This window comes from Ochotona curzoniae, unplaced genomic scaffold, assembly GCF_017591425.1.
Source record: "Ochotona curzoniae isolate NIBS_2020 unplaced genomic scaffold, NIBS_Ocur_1.0 contig_2210, whole genome shotgun sequence".
NCBI classification, from domain to species: domain Eukaryota; kingdom Metazoa; phylum Chordata; class Mammalia; order Lagomorpha; family Ochotonidae; genus Ochotona; species Ochotona curzoniae.
This window is the reverse complement of record NW_024465369.1, coordinates 30956636-30976441: the sequence shown is the minus strand read 5'-3', so window position 1 is coordinate 30976441 and position 19806 is coordinate 30956636. Positions and strand designations below refer to the sequence as shown.

The 19806-nt window shown below is 40.9% G+C and overlaps 1 protein-coding gene across 1 annotated transcript in view; it reads left to right on the top strand.

Moving 5' to 3' along the window:
- The window catches only part of LRP2 (LDL receptor related protein 2), a 198817-nt gene extending 179221 nt beyond the window's left edge, over positions 1-19596 (top strand). The window contains exons 69-81 of the mRNA XM_040971679.1: positions 1548-1713; positions 3251-3379; positions 6621-6841; positions 7945-8121; positions 9732-9851; positions 11927-12017; positions 12800-12867; positions 13072-13192; positions 13680-13809; positions 14564-14665; positions 16616-16723; positions 18124-18195; positions 18369-19596. Of these exons, the coding sequence (XP_040827613.1) occupies positions 1548-1713; positions 3251-3379; positions 6621-6841; positions 7945-8121; positions 9732-9851; positions 11927-12017; positions 12800-12867; positions 13072-13192; positions 13680-13809; positions 14564-14665; positions 16616-16723; positions 18124-18195; positions 18369-18539 (1676 nt within the window). The 3' untranslated portion in view covers positions 18540-19596. The remainder of the gene's footprint in view (positions 1-1547; positions 1714-3250; positions 3380-6620; positions 6842-7944; positions 8122-9731; positions 9852-11926; positions 12018-12799; positions 12868-13071; positions 13193-13679; positions 13810-14563; positions 14666-16615; positions 16724-18123; positions 18196-18368) is intronic.
- Positions 19597-19806: the final 210 nt, after the last annotated feature.

Here is a 19806-nt window from a genome sequence, read left to right as displayed (position 1 = left end):
AAGTGTCACTTCCTCTGGGACAGCTTTTATAATTCCTTTTGACAGAGTTCCATGAGTTCTCACCAATGAGCCAGTAGCATTTTAAATGGGCCTTTCAGGAAGTACATTGCATTTGTTTACATGTATAACCAGTTGACTATATGTTTTTCTCTCTACCTTATAACTATATACTCTTTGCAGACAGAGATTAAATCTAATTCTTTTATGTATACCTAGCACTCAAATCAACCACTAGTTTAGTATATGTAGTTGGGGCTCAAAAAATTTAATTAATACAGTTGGTCTTAGGCCTATTGGCTAAGATGCCCATGGCCCATAGAACAATGTCTGGGTTTAGTGCCACACTGTGGCTTCTATTCTGACTTCCTTGTAATGCACCCTGTGCTATAGTGGGGATGGCTGAAATAGTTGGGTCCCTGCCATCCTTGCGGAAGACTTGGATTGAATTCCCAACTCCTGGTTTCAGCTCAGCCCCAGCCTTTGGTATTGTGAGCGTTTGGGGAGTTAACCATCAGATGAAGTGTTCTCTCTCTCTTTCTGAGGGTGTGTGTGTGTCTTTCTCCTTCCTTTCCATTGCAAAAAAATTAAAACCGAATTTGTCTGAATGAAGGGAAAAGTGCCTTTGTTGAGCCACTACTAGCTCTGTAAAGTTGGTGTAAACAATTTGTCTTCTATACAAGGTATTTCAAACCATTCTTGGGAACTAGAAATGACAGGAAGGCAATTTATGTGTAGCAAGGGTCTTCAGACAGGTCATGGGAAGTGCATGTTATGGAAAACTATGTATATTTCAATTTTTTGAAATCAAAATCTACTTTAATTCTATTCTCCATGAACTCTTTGAAGAACCCTGTCCATGCCTCTCTCATCTTCTAACTTTATAACAGTTTACTACTTCTCAGTTTTCTATTTGTCAGTGAGTTCAGTCTACCTCCTGAGATGACACATGTGAATGTATTGTGTTCTGTCAATGTCCATGACAATGCGAGATTCATTATTTTTATACTTACTCATGCAATACAGTAAAGTTTTTAGGAATTGTATGTGTGCTAGAAAGCAGAAGGCACCTAGTACATACCCTAAGTCACAGTTCCTAAAATGCCTGCTATCTACTGTTCATTATCCTTTTGTCTATGTATAAAATAGGATTTATCAGCTACATGCTTTAGTACTACTGGCACTATGATTTCATATCCTCCACAGTTTGTCCTTGTTTATCTTTACACTCTGTTTTTTTTTTTTTTTTTTGTAATTTAGAACTTGAGCCTGATGACAGCAAATAAGCTCTTGGCAAGAATTATCTTTTAAGGAGTTCTCTTCAAATTGAAAGGACAAAGACAACATTAATGAGTTAAAAAATGATACAATGATAGCTAGGAGCTTGAGTATGATAGACTTAGAGGTTTACAGTATTAATTTAAATGCATTATTCATATTATAAAAGCAATGAGGTAGAGATATCAATAAATGAACAATGATTCACCTGATTCGACCCCACATCTTGCCTTGGTTGGTATTCTCACTGGCCTATGTGTCTTCCTCCATAGGTGTTGTGTATTACACTGTGCTAGCACAGGGCTCTGAGTTTGGTGCTATTAAACGTGCCTACATCCCCAACTTTGAATCCGGCAGCAATAATCTCATACATGAAGAAGACCTGGGCCTGAAATACATAATGCAGCCAGATGGATTAGCAGTGGACTGGGTTGGAAGGTAAATTTGTCAAACATTCCCCACTCTGGCTTATTCTACTTTCCTGTCAAGAGCTCCCTACTGCTCACTATGGCACAGCTGGGTCCAGATATGACAATGTCTAGGCTCACTCTAGCCCTGAGAAGCACCTCTGTGTGTCATATAAAGATCTCATGTGAAAAGGTTTGGAAAGGCACCCAGGCCAGGATTCTGTATTATAACTAGGAGAGCATTCTTGCTGCCAGGGGGCTGGATACCAACATTAGATTTCAATGTGGTAGCATTATTTAGAAATGGAGTAGTTTCACAATTATCCCAGAAAAGCAGTTAGGAGGAAAATTTGCTCTTTAATAATTATTTTTGGGAAGGAACAATGCTCCTGTTATGTTTTTAAGCGAGTATCTATTGGAACAGATGGGAAATTTGACTTTCCTTCTTAATCTTTGGGTTGGCATTAATAGGGATTATTGGCTTTGTTCTGCTCTTTTCGACCTTCTTTGGTCCCAGGAAACAGAGTCCTTTATTTTGGATGATTCCCAAGTAAGGAACTTAAGTAGGGGTTTCACGAGGTAGACTCATGAGACATGCAGAAATTAACTAAGGCTCTTTCTTCAAGGAGGATTGTATAGAGTAACTATGGTAAGAAAATGTTTGCCTGCAAAAGAGCTCAGACAGTCCCAGTTCTCTATATTCTTAAAAATGAAAAAATAATGAAAAAAATGGTAGGGATGGTAGGCTCAAGGGCTCCCTGTTCTCTACGAGAAGAGAGAATCATTTTTAGTGTCAGCTTATTCTTACCCTTTAGCTTTGATATTTCTGAAAGACTGAAGCTTCTCCAAAGAAGTTGATTGGGTCCCCACTGTGCTTTCAGGCTAGCAGGAGACTCAGGTCTGCAATTTTGGTTAGGAAAACTTGGTCTCAAGGAGCTGTTAGGGGAGTTAGGAACTTGAAATTTTACATGTTAACATTTTCTTCTGAAAACTAGTCTGACACTGGCAGAAGTGTCTTCTCGTTTAAAGTGTGTCTCTCCCTGTGTTAATGAATGAGAGCCTGAAGAAACAGATGAAGCCCTATTTGCAAGAGTTTCTTAGGAGACCTGCAGACTTGGCATTGGAAATCAGAAGAGGATGGCCTTGCTATTCAGAAAACGTGTTTCTGCTCATATTTGGAGCTGATGACAGATTTCTGCTGATTCCAGTGGGGTTATTGGCTCAGGATGAAGTGGATTCATCAGCAGTCAGAATGAAAGGACCAGCCCCATGACTTCTACTGCTGCAGGGAAGGCCGATCTGACTGCTGTGTCTGCCATCATGGCTGATGCTAGCTGACTCAGCAGCTTTATTTGACCAGGCCAGACCCCCTGTGCCTGTTTCTCTGTTCCTCACTCTTCCACATGTAACCTTCCCAAGATGTTCTTTTAGCTCAAGAGCTAAGGGCTTTTTTGAGAGAGGGCATTGTGTTTTTGTTACAGATTTGCGGGGAGCTAACTGTTCAAGCCTCGTTTCCAAAAATGACCAGTGTAGTCTTGAGCTATTTAACTTTGTCCCTCTGCATTCAGGCACATTTACTGGTCAGATGCCAAAAATCAGCGGATCGAGGTGGCTAGACTGGATGGGAGGTACAGAAAGTGGCTAATTACCACGCAGCTGGATCAACCCGCAACAATTGTTGTGAATCCAAAACTAGGGTAAGTACTTGAAGGAGCCTTTAATGTTCTGGCTCTTTCTTACTCCTCTTATCACCATCATGTCTCTCGAATGATTTTCTTTCCTAGACTGTTCCTTGTCTTTCTGGAACAGCATCTATGAACATGTGCATAATTATAACAAGCCCTTAGCGTCAATAATTACTGGTGGGTAAATCCTGCAAGAACTTATCAGAGAATCTTTCCAGCTGAATGAATTCCTTGTCAGATGAAGCTCTGAGCCTTAATACTCCTTGTGAACTTAACTGTTCTTTTTCTTAAATGGAGAATTTTTTTTTCATCTGTATGTTTTAAAGTAACTCATTCATTGAAATTCAGAGAGGGATCGGCTTATATTTCATAGAAAAATTGAATATTTATAACCAGAATATGCATATATATAAAATAATGTGCATAAATATATCATTATTTATTTGCAGAAATGTTCCAACTTAGTAGTTTAATCTATAAATCACCCTAGTCTGAAAACTAGTTTTGTTATTTTTCTCTGCATTTCATGACCTTTATCTGGGTAATAAGATTAACGTTTACAAATTTAATTTATCTTCAGGATGGTTATACTTTTTTTTCTTGAATAATCTCCAATACGTTTTTCATTTGGACAGAAGTAATATGGCCCTCTGTAGATATGGCAATGTTTGTATGAGGAATACCATAAACTGTGATTACTCTGAGCCTGTTATATTTCGTACCTGAGCTCCTGCCCCCTGAGACTCTGTAATAAACTTGAAAATTGCTTACCTAATAAGATGAGGCTGTAATGTGACCTGGTCTACCACACAGGTCATTTGTCCTTGGTGTCTTACCTAAATAATGTGTTAGGAGCCAAGATGCTGTATATACTGCAATAGGAAGGCTGTGGCTTGTTTCCTAAATGTTGTTTAACTCATTTTTCTACAGTTTACTTTTAGACCTGTTTTAATATGCCCGCATTCTAATTTTCCTCTACCATTTTCCATAGATGATCCTTGCTTTATTCTTTTTAAAATAATATGCTTTTTAAAAAAGACTTATTCCTTTTTTGGGGGGGGATAGTCAGATATTCAGAGAGGAAGAAAGACAGAGAGGAAGATCTTCCATCTGCTGATTCACTCTCTAAGTGGCTGCAGTGTCTGGAGCTGAGCCGATCCAGAGCCAGGAGCCAGGAGCTTTTTCTGGGTCTCCCATGCAGGTGCAGGATCCCAAGGCTTTGGGCCATCCTCCACTGCTTTCCCAGGCCACATATAGGGAGCTGGATGGGAAGCTAGGCCACTAGGATAAGAACCAGTGCGCATTTGGGATCCTGGCTCATGCAAGATGAGATATCTGGGCCCTCCTTGCTTTATTCTTTGTAATTAATTTCTTGCTGGAATGGGTAAATGGGTAAATGCAGGCCTGACAGGGAAGGGCTGACACTGAAGAGGAAGAAGGAAAGATCTGCCCTGGTACAACCTTCTGATGGGAGAATCTAGCTGTTTACATTTCTTCTAAAGCATCTGTGACAGGTAAAACCTTAAGGTACCATGGTGGATGATCTGCCACTGAGTGGATAGGATGATGAAGATGATGACTCATAATAATAACACAAAGAACACCCTAACAAAAGCCAACATTTATTACATTTTTTGTTGTGTGCCTGCCGTTATGCTAAGGTTCTACATCTATGAATCTATTTATATCATACAAAATATCTATTAAGTCATTACTACTTTTAACTTCAACTTATATCCCTGGATAAATAATATCATGACCTATTGGTCAACAGTTGTTGACTATAATATCAGGGCAGGCAAAGAAACTTGTCATGCAGAAAGCAATGGTGAATGCTGGGGTGCTTCTGCTAGCTTGAGGGGATTCCAGGGGAATCACAAGAGGTCTTCTCCAGGTTATTGGAAAACATGTATCAAAAATAAAACAACTTAAGCTTAAGACTAAAAGGCTTTGCAGCAAAATAATGTTTAGTTTTATTTACACATTGGCATGAACTTTTTGAAGCACCCTAGTATATGTAGGAAGTACTGTTTGCACTGAACTTGGAAGCTTGGGATAATTAATAAAATATTGGGTGATAAAGCATTGGTGTGGTGATGAGGGACTGCTTCCCAGGAAAGTGAGGCTGGAAGGATGTCTTACACTCAGACAGGTGAAAGAACAGGTAGTCTGCTCTTGGGCTTAGTAAATAACACAAAATCATGGAGGAAAAGCCTTTCAAAAATATTTCACATCATATAGTTTACCTCTTTACAGTGTACAGTTCAATATATTGCATTGTGTAAATACCACTGAAGTAGATTTAAAAGAAATCCTGCACCCCTTAACCAATGTCTGTCTGTCCTCATCTTTCTTCATCTCCCTGGTATCCCAGGCTGTCACTCTAGATTTGTCTCCTCTATATAGTGTGGAGTAATATACTATGTGGACAGTTTTTTTTTTGTTTTATTGTAACAAATTCAGATGATTTTTGCCAGTTGTTGATAAGCTTCAAACTAATGCTGTAGTAAAGAGAAAGGTCATGGCCTGATTGTTACCAAAGCCAGTTTATCTAAAATCCTTAATAGAATTATAGGACTGATCTTTACTAGATGATTGGTTGCAAGATCCACGGCTGTTGGATCAAAGAAGACCCATGTCTGGCTTGAGTGCAAAGAGTTTTAAGTTCTTAGTTGGTGACATTTAAAACTTTAAAAATGTGGATTTCTGGCTTGGAAAAATGCCAGAACAAATCACAACAGGTAGCTTTGCCTTCTGAGTGCAGCATTGGTAGGAGCTCTTTGCCACACAGGGCGTTGCTGTCCTTTATCATAGGCATTCAGAGTGGGTCTCCCCCCCTCCAGCATCTCACCTGCCAAGTGAGCTCCAGGTATTTGAAGTAGCCAGCCAAACCCTGGTCTAGGGATTTCTTTATCAGATCATATTTGCTTACAGAGACTCTGTAATTCAATATTAAAGAGATAACGAGAGAGATATCTCAATAAATAGAAGTTCCACAAGGATGGGAATCTATTGCATTACATATCTTCAAGGATCTGAGTATCTACTTTGCAGGCAGGGCTAGCCAATTTTTGTGAGGGAAGTGCAGTCTTTAAGAATGATAGAACACACATGCTCTTGTAAACCCAGTGCCACTTAGTACCCAGATCTTTGGCAAATGGAGGCCTACCCCATGGGTAATACTCCACACTCCACTGTGGCTGCCAAGCTCCACTGGATGAGATGTTCCCATGGAAAAAACCTTCTGTTGCAGGCTCATGTACTGGACTGACTGGGGGAAAGAACCTAAAATCGAGTCAGCCTGGATGAATGGAGAGCATCGCAGTGTCCTGGTGTCTCAGGACCTTGGGTGGCCAACTGGCCTTTCCATTGATTATTTGAACAATGATCAGATCTACTGGAGTGACATGAAGGAGGATATTATTGAAACCATAAAATATGATGGGAGTGACAGGAGAATCATTTCACGAGGAGGTAAGAAATGAATTAGAAGTTAATATACAATTAATGAACATATTTCTAGTTTCGTTGTCCATTGGTTTTTTTTTTTCAAGAAGGACCCTGTTCTTTTACACATGGCTTACTAGTTCTTTTTTTATATATAATATTTACTTGTTTATTTGGAAACCAGACTTAGTTATAGAAGAGAGAGAGCTCTTCCATCCCCCCTTGGTTTACTCCCCATGTGGCTGCAACAGATCGAGCTGGGCCAAGCTAACCCAGGAACCAAAAGCCTACTCCAGGTCCCCCACAGGGATGACAGAGACCCAAACACTTGGACCATCTTCCACTGCTTTTTCCAGACCATCAGCAGGGAGCAAGATTGGAAATGGGGAAGCTGGGACCAGAACTAGCACCCATAATAGATGCTAGCGTCGTAGGTGGTAGTGACCTTACCTGCTATGCCACAAGGCTGTATCTTATAGTTTCTCAGATACCTGTGTCCAACTCAACCCCCAACAACTGAATTAAATGCAAATTATTCCATTAGCAAAAGTTCAATCCTTTATAGTCTTTTTATATAAACTTTAAAAAATGCTTTTCAGCAGTACCTACTGAAACAATTGAGATTTGTATTAAGCTGTCCTGTTAGAGGCAGTATTAGTCCATGTCTAATCATTTGTAGATGTATTCATCTTCAGTGTGCCAGGTTGCTCATTATACACAACTGGAACCATCCAGAAGGAGAGGAGCCTTCTGTTTCCTTAACCAGATTCAGCAGAACTGCAATAGTCTCACACACATCACATCTTTCCTATCTGACTAGTGGTGTCTTATGTTCAAAACAAAGAAAATCTCTGACAAATTGTTTTTTCAAAACCTAAATAAAACTACTAGTGCCCGATTAGTTGGTATCAGAAAGTATGGGTTAATCAGGTTTAATTTCTGCTATAGTGATTTTCCAATGCAGCACATTTTTTGTAATCAGATTACAGAAAATCTGCCCAAATTTTCTTGGAGTTTCAAGTCTTGTATTAGGGTTTAATTCAGGCAGAATGACATTGGACACAGAAGTCATGAGGGGTGTTTTTTTTTTTTTCAGTAACATTGTTTAATTTTTCTTCTTTTGTAAACAGTGATAAAACCTTACAGTCTGGATATCTTTGAAGATCAGTTATACTGGGTAGCTAAGGAGAATGGAGAAGTGTGGAAACAAGACAAATTTGGGAAGGGAGAGAAAGAGAAAATGCTGGTCGTGAACCCTTGGCTCACACAAGTTCGAATCTTTCATCAACTCAGATACAACAAATCAGGTAATCACCAGCTTTGGCATTATGACGCTCTGAATTATCTGGAAAGCTTATTTTGAAATAATGGCTATATTACTGGAAAATACATTAGCTTAAAATATCCTGATTTCTCGGTGTGTGTGTGTGTGTGTATGTGTGTGTGATATTCAATGATTTTGACCAAATAAAAATAAAATTGGAGGCTGAATGACATTATAGGAGCCATCAGCAGATAGCAAGTGGGAGCATCTCCGCCTCTGTGGTCTGAAGTGAAGGATGTGATCTCCCAGCCACAGAGTCCAACCAGCATCTTGCCCCTGCTAAGTGTGAGTTGGGTTCACAAGTCACAAAACTGGTTTTGTGAACACCAGGCATCCGACCGATCCCTGTGTCATTGAGATATGTGGGTCTTAGTTGAAAGCTGTCGGTCACAGACATTTCTTCCTCCCTTGTTCTCATGTCCTTAGGTCTGCCTTCATTTCATTTGGCTGCCTGTGTTCTAATTTAGCCTTCAGCAGTATTTGCAGTAAGATGAAAGAGAGTGGTGATTTTTGAGACGAGGAAACAGCCATTTTCTAGGTTCTGTATATCAGTTATCTCTTTAATATTAAAACAGGTGCTGCTTTCTTCAGCTATTCTTCTCCAAAACCTAATGAAGAGGCTTAATTCTCATCTCAAATCTGGAAACTGAAGTTGAAGAGATTCAGTATCTCATTTGCCTTAGTGGCACAACTGTTTGTGTTTTAAACTCAGAACTGTTTGTTTCAAGATTAAATATTTTTGACTTGGGATCCATGTCTTTCGGCTCAATATGTTGAGCTGCCACTGGGAGCCTATGAGTGTGTGGTCTTTGATAAGTCTCTGCTTTCCTGTCCCTTCTGTGAATCAAGCATAGAGTCCAAGTTCTTGAGTCCATTGAAATTCTTCTCTTTAAGTCTTTGGGCCCTGGACTAACTGGGAGACCTGGAGGAAGCTTCTGGTTTCTGACTTTGTATCAGTTCAGCTCCAGCCATTGCAGTCATTTAGGGAGTGAATCAGTGAATGCAAGATCCTTCTCTGTCTCCTTCTCTCTGTAACTCTGCCTTTCAAATAAAAATAAATAAATTTTATTTTAAAAGTACTTATTTATTTGAAAGTCAGAGTTGCAGAGAGAAGAAGAGGCAGAGGCAGAGGGAGAATCTTCCATCCACTGATTCACTCCCGCAATGGCCAGAACTGGGCTGGCCTGAAGCTGGGTTGTGGTCTGTCCATATTTGAAGAATAACGAATCTTGATACAATAGTGCCTGGGATCTGCTGGTCTGCTGAGTCATCTCAAGATGCTTAGCACCGATTGGAGTTTGAGGGCTAGGTGATGAACCAGACGGATACCCACCTGCTGAACCTTTCAGGGCACAGAGGAAATGCACAATGCCAACTGAAAATTTGGAGAGTTACAGAAATGGGACAAGGGGTCCTGGAAAGAAGTGTGCTACTTCGCTGTGGGTGGCTGGGAAGGGGTTGTATGTGAGTGTTGTAGCCAGACAAAGAGTGGGCTAGAATTGTTGGGATGCTGCCTTGGCTGAGTTGATGGCTTTTGGTTGGGCTATTCATTCACCTGTCAGTACTTAACTGCTGTTCTCATCTGCTTTCCAGTGCTCAACCCTTGCAAACAAGTGTGTAGCCATCTCTGCCTTCTGAGACCTGGAGGATACAGCTGTGCCTGTCCCCAAGGCTCCAACTTTTTAGAGGGGAGCACCACTGAGTGTGACGCAGGTAGGCACACTTCCTTCGAAGTCTTGGGCACCTTTAAGGGCCTAAAGAATTCCTGAGTTACTGGGTCCTGCAGTATGGCATGGCAATGGCTAAAAAGGAGGGATAAGAAATAACGGGAGAATAAACAGAAGTAAGTAGTGCTTAAGGGACCAACCAAGCTATGGTTTCTGAAAATGATTTGCTGGGATACACAGTGCTAGAGAACCAGTATCCCTCAAGTTATGGTTGTACTGTTGGATAAAGACATTTCAAAGAGTGGTTTTTGTACAAGATATCCCCACCTTTCTTCTTTCTACATTGGATTCCCAGCACCCCAGAATTCACTCCATCCTTCTGGAGTTAGTTCTTCAAAATGGAAAACTGTATTTCCAAGCTGGGAGCGGTGTATCTAAGGCAGAAGGAAGAGGGCTTGAGGATGTTCGCTGTTTTTCTCATATGCTCATTTCAAAGTTGTGTGTTCTTATATGACTGGGCGATAGATGCTGGAATAAGAAAGCTGTAGTTTTAGTCTCATCCCTAGGTCTGAGGTTGATCTATCCCTGGTAATTACACTTTTAAACTGAAGAAATTAGTATGTTGTGGGGAATGACTAAGTTCCCCTAGCTAGTATCCCATGCTTAATAAGTACCTTTTAACAAAATCCTCTTGTTCGTTTGTAGCCGGTTTGATGGCCAAGCATCCTAGGAGCCTTCTAGTTTTAGTGGAAAATGTCAAAGGAACTTTACCATCTTCTACCACCAGAGGGAGATGTTGTTAAACAAGGAGCCACCCTTTAACTCAGTCCAAGCTCACTGACAAGTGGGCAATTTTAGAGAATAAATTTAAGATGAAAAAGCAACTTCCCTCCCCCTTTCTTCACTTACCTCTGTGCTCATCTGCCTGCTACTGGGGAAATATTGCCAGTATTTCAGTATTTCCCACAGCATTCTGAGCAAAATGGTAGTTCAAGCTTTTGAAATGTTTTCTACGCTGCAGATGAAACACTCTGATGTTTATCACAATATCCTGTTGGTAGGAGAGGTGGGTCTTAAGTTGCCATGTCACTTACTTTTTTTCAAGTGAATTTTTTGGAAGATTATCATCAAAGTCAGCATGTTAATGATGGGAATCATTCTTGGGTTTAGTGTGTTAATTGATCAAATAGTTTTGGAAGGCAGTTATGCTAACCACTATACCACCAACGCCTCCGATCAAATAGTTTTGTAAGTAGTAAGTGCCTAGTATGTGCTATGCACTGTTTTTAAGTAGTGAAGTTAAAAAAAGGGAAAAAAAGCAGATAGTCCCCTGCTTGCATTAGCTTATATTTTAATATAATCATAAATAAAAAAAAAATACATGTTTAATAGGTCAGGTGGTGGAGAAAGCAGCTAAGTCAGGATAAGACGGATGAACGTAAGGTAGGTGGGATTGCTTGCTTAGGTGGAGTTTTCAGAGAAGGCCTCTCTGATACAGTGAGCTCTGAGTAAAGGCTAAACTTGAAGGACTGAGCCAGGAAGGTGTCCCAACTCTGTGACTAAAATACAAATGTATTTAGGCATTTGGGAAGCATAGTACCTTGAAGCACTAATGGCCATCAGGAACCTCCATGGCATTGAGGGCGGGGACTGACCTGGGATCAGTGTCCCAGTGTAAGGAAAGTTTGGGAGGACAGAAATTGAGGGTCATTCAGGCGGCCTATCCAGTGTCTGTTGATTGATTACTGATGCTTTAGAGTCTTTAGTTGAAGTTTCAACATGTTCCCAAATTAAATTATTAACCTTACCCTGGGTTCATGAAGGAGAATTCTGAAAACTCTAATGAGAATCTGAATGGCTTAAGATTCTTTTACCACAAGGTGGTTTTAGCTATTCAAACATGTTCCGTAGCCACTTTTTAAGGGGAAAAGCTATAAGTGGCTTCTTTCTTCCTAACAAACGCATGATACTCCAAGACCTTATTATGGGTGAGAAATTCAAGTGATTCAGGGGGACAGTGATGTTTGGGTGGGGAAACTACTGATCTGCGCAAGTTTGCATGGTGTGGGTGCTCTGCTGAGTGTGGCTGACTAACACGTGCATGGCTTTCCCTTTCTGCAGCCATTGAGCTTCCCATCACCATGCCTCCCCCGTGCAGGTGCATGTATGGAGGAACTTGCTATTTTGATGAGAATGATCTGCCTAAATGCAAGTAAGTATGAAGGTTGAGATCCAGCTGTAGGTCCTGCCTCTTTCTGTGGGCACCAGAGACCTTGAAGTAGCTGAGGAAACAGCGTCAGAAAGCCGGCCCACCCACTAATTTCACATTTTAACCAGGTTGTTCCCTACCCCTCACCTCTAGGGGAAGGCAGCAGGGAACTAGGGCGGTGTTCTGGGGCTCTGGTTAAAATGCCCATTAATAAGAATTCTGCTTTCTAACAAAGCCCTGGACCACAACACATTTTATTACTCCCCTGGGGTTGTTGAAGCCAGTGGGACTATGGGAGAACAGCTGTCCACAGAGCTTGCTTTAGGGCAAGGTCTTCCTGCTGAGCATAGCCTGGGCTAAAGGTAGGGAAGCAGACGATCAAGAAGGCACTGACATGGGGCAAGACAAACAGGTGCCTATTAAAAATGTTTGCTGAAAGCAGATTCAAGGAAGGAAAAGGACCACAGTTCCCATTTTTACTCTGTTAGGAAGAATTCCATAGATCAGAGAAGGCACCAATAGTTTTATCTGATGAGATAAAATTGTCTGTCCATGCCATAGCCACTCCTCTGAGCGAGTTCTCAACCACATCGCTGTTTTTTCCCTCTTGTCATCTCTTGATAGAATTAGTACAGGTCATGCAGGATGTGTTATCAGTCTAGCATGTAGTGTCCTTGACTGCTTGACTGCAACTCTCTCTCTCACCTTGGGATGTGCTTAGAAAATTGCAATATAGAGCCTGATAAGACAATATGCTACTGACTGACTCTCTTTTTACTTTTTAGATGTGCCAGTGGCTACACGGGACAGTATTGTGAAGTAGGGTTTTCAAAAGGCGTCCCTCCAGGAACAAGTACGTTTGGCAAATTTAAGTAACCTGGAAAGACTCAAAGTCCTATGTGGAATGCCATTACTTATTATTTGTTTATTTGATCTGGTGTTTGAATAATAAATGATCCTACTCCTCAGCTACTATAGAGGAGATATTTGTCGGCTGAGTTTGTTTGGCTCTTTTCCACCCCCAAGTACTGACATCTTCACTCTTTGTCTTCCATAGCGGCAATGGCTGTGCTGTTGACAATTCTCTTGATTGCCATAGTCGGAGCGCTGGCAACTGTAGCATTTTTCCACTATAGGAAAACTGGCTCTCTTTTGCCAGCTCTGCCCAAGCTACCAAGGTTAGTTCCAAGGTGTGGGATGTTTATTTTAGAAGCCTGTGCGATGTGATCCAGTGAGTGATTTCATTTATTTTAGAGTTTCAAGTTAAAAGTACAGTGAACAGTTCGCTTCTTCTATGGGAACAAAAGTAGCACAGATTTAAAACTGTCATTCCAAATTACAGTTTCTTCAACAATGTTGTTTCTGAGGCCTGGGTGACAGATCATGGTTTATAGTCCTGATGATTAAGCCCCGTGCTGGGATGATCAGGTCAGACTAGAGAATACAGCCTGGCTTCATTCCTGTAGGTCCCTGATGGGCCCTCTTTTAGCTTTCTTACATTCTGGAATGTGCTAGAACATTCCCATATAGCTAAGGGAACTTAGCTTCATAGTTAACATGCATAAACTCAGTGAGAATTGATTCTTGCCTCTCAGTAAGATTTAGAGTCCTATTGGGAAAGACTTAACAAAAACATAGCATATTGTGTCTGTGACTTTCTCCTAGCTTAAGCAGTCTTGTCAAGCCTTCTGAAAATGGAAATGGGGTGACCTTCAGATCAGGGGTAGATGACAACATGGAAATTGGAGTATCTGGTTTTGGTCCTGAATCTGTTATCGACACAGCCATGTCATTGGTGAGTATGGTTTTAGGATGGTGATTTCAAAGTGGTCACACTGTTTTGTGAAAGAAATACTTCTCATTGAGAACAAAATGATTAATATCGAGAATGTTGAATTAGAACATAACTATTGCACTAGACCGACCAAGCTAGAAAGCTTTATATTTATTGCAGAAATGCATATGAAAGTATTTAGTAGCCTTCGTAATAAAATCAAATTGCTTCTCAGCTAAATCTTTGGCTAAGATCAAGTGCAGTGATGAAATTAAAACACAACCTCTACCTTCCTCTGTCCTAGGCCTACATTGTTTGTGTTGGAACCATAAACAATGTTAAATATTGAACTCTTTTTTTTTTTTTTTTGGTGGTGGTATGGAGGGGGGTGTAGTATTTTCGTTTGATGACAGTTTGTAGTATAAGGCAAATGTTTTCTCACAGCATCATGTTTTCCACTGATGAGGGACGGTAGAGACTTTGGTAACAGGGAGAGAACTTCTGTTCCATTTCCCCAATAACTTAGTACCTTTCGGTTCTGTTGAAGAACTGTCGTGTGGAGCCCTTGTGTTTCTGCTGGTGTGTGTGTGTGTGTGTGTGTGTGTGTGTGTGTGTGTGTGTGTGCACGCATGCATGTGTGCATATGTGTGAGAAGCTCTCTAAACTTTCATCTTTGTGGTAACTTTGGCACAATATCCAAGTCTACTTCTCTGTGTGTGTGTATGTGTGAACCGAATCCAGCCGGTGTGACCTCTCTCTTCCCCTTCTCCATCAGAGTGACCACTTTGCCCTGGAGCTGGGGAAGCAGCCTGTGATATTTGAAAACCCCATGTATGCGACCAGAGACAGTGCTATGAAGGCGGCTCTGCCTCCCGAGGTGAGACGGCACACAGCCCTTGCTCTCAGCGACGGCTGCTGTTGGATCTTCAGTCACTGAGCATGTCTTTGGCAGAGTCTCCTAAGCTCTCCAAACAGGAGAAAGCACAGTGCTCCAGGACTTAGCTTCCCTGTCTATTTGCAAGTCTGACCCAGAGCATGGCCTGAAACCAGTTTGAATCCTGTTTCCCTGCATAGTTGTTGAGGTTTGGCAGGGGCCAAAACCTGGGGACTGGCTAGTCCATACCATTCTGAGCCCCTGGCAGATGTGCGAGTATGTTTAGAAGTCTGGTAAACATGATACCTTTGTGCCACATGCCCTCCCTAAATGCTGAACAAGTGAGTGAGTAAATGATTATCAGAGTTTTGGGCAACCAGGTGCACACTCTGGTTCTTATTGGTGTCCCTGAGGTTTGAAGGGAGTTAAAGTCTGAGGGACCTTCCTGTGCTTGCCTTTGCTGTGCTTTTCTGAAAATTGCTAAGGTCTGCAACACATTTGGACAGAATCTGAATTCTCGTTGGTGCAGCTCTACTTGTCAGTCATCTTTTAGAGGAGCACGGGAGAAGGGAAAGAACTTTCCTTGAGGTAGACAGACAAGTGGCCCCTGCACCAATTCAGTACCTGACAGCTTTGCACCTGCGCCTCCTGTTTCCAAACACTTGTGGCATTGGAGACAATAAATAATTTCATTATTAACGTAGCTGAATTCCTTTCAAAGTCAAGGTAGGGCATATTTTAATACAGGCAGGAAATATTTATTTTAAAATAGCTTTATTTGAAGAAATACTCATTTGAAAAAGAGAGAGAGAAGTGGAAAAGCTTTCATCCACTGGTGATTCACTCCCTATAGGCATGTAACAGCCCTGGCTAAGCAAGGCTGAAGCTGAGATTCTCAAACTCAGCCTGAGTCTCCCACATGAGGGGCAGAGGCCCATCTGCTTGAGCTGTGCCTGTTGGCCCGCTCCACGCATCAGCAGGAAGCTAGTCATGGAAGCAGAGCTGGGACTCAGACCCAGGCACTCCTATATGGTGTGTGGGGGTCCCAAGTGGCATCAGGACTGCCTCGTCAAACCTGTGTCCCTATAAATAGCTCCCTTAGGAGCAAGAATATAAGAATCGTGGATGTATTTTACTGCCAGAGAGCAAAACTTAAATCACCACTAGAACAGATGGGATATATATAGATATCATTTGGCTTTTTCACTTGAGGTAAAATGAGGCCATGCATACAAACACACCCAACTTTGAGGAAAAATAAAATGATGAATATGCAAAAGTATATGAAAAAGGTGAGTTATCTGCCCTGTTGCTTATTCATTATATATTTGTAGCAATTTGGGCTTAAGAGGGAACCTTGAAATGACATGCTTGTATGCAAAAATGTGTAGAGAATTATGAATTATATTATGCCAATAGTCTCAGAAATTCGGCGACATTTAAGTGGCACTCTAAAGTAACTAATTTTACTCTTAATATCCAGACAGGATTCTCAGTTTGCCATTGTGTTTGGGGAGTTATTCCTTCCATTTTTTTTTTCTGGGATTTGACTGCTAACATATTCCAGAGTGTCATGTTTTTTTCATACGTATGATCATGAGTGAGTATAAGGAAACACGGAAGGCACAATAGAAATTGCTGTTGGTAAGCGAGCACGGTCGGTGAGAGGTGATGTGTTCGCTTCCCGGGATCAAGGCATGAGATGACTTAGTAATCAACACCCCTGAAGTTAGGAAATAAGGTTTTTTTTTTTTAAAAGATTTATTTATTTTTATTGCAAAGTCAGAAATATACAGAGGAATTATTTAGTCTTGGGCAGCTCCAAGAATAAAAATCATGCCAACCATATTGGTAGAAAACAAAACCAAAAAGAGTGATAGCGAACTGTGGCAGGTTTGTTTATATTCGCTGAGGTTTTCCAAAGCTGGATAAGGACTCTCAATGTGTTTGCAGGTGGTGGTAACTGGAAATGTGGATAACAAGAATTATGGAGCTGCCATGGACCCTCTTGAGCCAGTTCCAGAGACAGCGGCAGTCTCTCCGGGTGCTGATGGGTTTCAGGTAACAATGTTTGACTGCAGAGGTTCTGCGGGATTTGGAAAAAATGTTGAGATTGCTGGGTTGCTATAAATCCTAAGCAAATCAGGGAGATCTCAACAGATTCATAGATCCACATGTATAGAAGCAGATAATATTTTTTTAAAAATCATAAAATGAGAAATTTTCTACCCAAGGAGTGCTATATTGTAACATGGAGTTGTGAATAATGCAACTTTTGTACAGTTATGCTTCATGCATCTTTTTCCACGAACACGTGAATTCTTGATTCTGATGCTATTAACAGGCCTGCCACTAGATGGCACTAATTTATACCCACTTCATCTGCCTATGGATCCATTCATCTTCCACCTAGCGTTCCAACTGATCATTCAGTGGTTACTACCTTCAGTGTCCTGATGCAGTGTTTGATATTGAGATTAAAAAAATTTTTACCATTCGGTGGAGTTTTCCTTGCATTTCAGCCATTTGTACTTCTGCCTGAAGACATTGGGATCAGAAATGTCTCAGTCCTTAGATTTTTCGACTATTTTTATGATATAAAGAAACAAAAACCTAAGGATAACTATAGAATTTATCATTTCACACATTCTTTATCCTAAAAATTGCATAATTCATGAACACAGCTGGCATCTGCAAAGTTAGTTTGGAAGTCTTATTGGACTCTTAGCCATGAACAGACCTAGACATTGGCTGCTGTTCTGGGCCTGGATAAAAACTTATTATGTAATTGATGCCAACTGGACGAGTTTATATCAATGATCTTTGCCCCCTCCTTCACAATCCTTTATTTCTTTCTTCCACCTGTAATCTCACTTTGGCATTTTTCAAGGGAGGAGTCTCTTAAGGTTTACTTGGTTAAAGGCAGAGTGGCAGGGAGTGCGAGAGGCAGAGAGATACATTTCTTTCATCTGCTGGTTCATGTCCCAGACGTGCAGGGGATTAGGCCAGGCCACAGGAGGATAGGAGGAAATGATGAAGAAAGAACAAGAGTCATGACTTTGTTGAAGGAAACCAGAGCTAAATGGGCCTTTTGGGCCCTTTTTGGGCCTCAGAAAGCTCGTGGGGGTGTCCTGGTTTGATTGGTTTTGTATATATCCAGAAGTGGCAGAGCGAGATGCCTGTCAAAGCTTCTAGAGCTGATGGGTGCAGTTAGAAACTGAAAATTACAACTCAAGGACATGTTTGGAAACTGTTAGGTGGAAACCACCCAGAGAGTGTCAGTTGTTAGGGGTCCTGGGAAGAAATAAACTAATTAACCCCATGTGCCAGGACCCGTGATCCTCGGCATCAGGTTGCTTTGTACTTCAGTGAGAAGCAATTTTAAAGCCTAGATAAGAAAAAAAAGCAAATTCCATTACTAAAATGTTTTTCTTTTTATTTTTTCCTCTCTCTCCACCAAGATACCAAAATGGAATATCTTCAAGCGAAAACCGAAACAGACAACCAACTTTGAAAATCCAATCTATGCAGAGGTAATTTTTGGTGATTTCCCATAATACAGACACTGTTCATTCAGAATCGTTTGTGTGGCTAGCTTCAGAAATTGCTCATGTTCTTAGAGTCTGCTGGCCAAGCTGAATGTTCACACCAAACCCTTTCTAGTCGTGTCGCGGGCACTAAATGGCCGATTTCATTGTGGTTTCAGATGGACAATGGGCAGGAGGAAGGAGATGCTGTGGCCCCACCTCCCTCGCCATCTCTCCCTGAGAAGATTTCTCCCAAAAGAGGCGCCACAGCAGCCTATAGTGCCACAGAAGACACTTTTAAAGATACTGCAAACCTTGTGAAAGCTGTGAGAGACGACTCTGAGGTATAGCTATGCTGGCTACCTAAGGGATTACTAGAAACACCTTTTTGCACATGTATTTTTTACAAGCAGATGAAGAGAGTTCACATTCAGTACTTTATAAAAATATATTTTTTCGCTGTTTGCCTACCGTTGGAAGTGTCTTGTGTGTGTGGTTTTTTTTTTTAACTTACGCCATTTTCTATTTTTACAAATAATTCCCACAATATGTACTATATGTATATCTTTGCACTGAAGCTTTCTGAAGGTAATGCTATAAATATATTGTACATTTGTAAATTTTGGAAAGATTATCACATCATTGAATTTGCTAATAAAAGTATCTGTTGAGATGGTTGGTGATTGTTCCAGTAAATGATCCACTGAGGAAGGGAAATGACTCGGGGAACTTTAGCTATGCCTGACTGAGAGACATCATTTACATTTCCTTTTAAATTACCCAGGAAAGGAACGCAGATCTCACTCTTGGGTCCATTTTTACACACCAGCACTTAATGTTCCATTTTACATGTCAACTTGGTTAACAGGTGTATTGATGGAGCCCACTATGTGTTGTTGACATTTGGACTGGATGATGGATGACCCAGATAGTACAGAAGGCAGGAAAAGTGATTCAACCTCACCCTCTGTGTGCTTTTGTTGTCTAACCAGAGCATGCTGCTAAGTGCCCTCTCTCTAGCTGTGGAGTCAACATTTGTATTTGTAGTGTCTATAGAGAATTGCCGTGTCGTGAAATACAAGTGTGTCCTTTAGCAAGTTTGTGTTTCATTGAATGAGTCCTTTCCCTTGGTGGGCCATGCAGCAACTTATGACCTTGCCTGATATCTCAGGTGGTCACTTCCTCCAGGTCGTGGAATCTGGTAGCTGAATTACTAGAACCAAATTTGTGTCTTGCTAAGGTACAAAACATATACCAGTGAAATAAAGCCTCAACTGGGTTTTGTCTCTGTGTGAGAAAATACGATTATAATGACTATTTATTTCCTAAGTTGAACATGAACAGAAAGGGAATCCATTCTTAATGGGCCTTTTTCAGGTCCTTTGCCTAATCTGTATATTTGTATCATGATGTACTGTATAGCCCTGCTCTTCTCTTGAATAGTTGCTATAGTTTCCACAACAGGATCCATAGCAAGAAACTCAACTTTCATAGCACATAGCTTTCCTGGCTTTCTGTACTCATCTTGCACATTTATGAAACAATGAATGAATGGATGGATGAATGAAATGTACTACTGATTATTTTTTTTTTGCTGAGTTCTCAACATATTTTTGC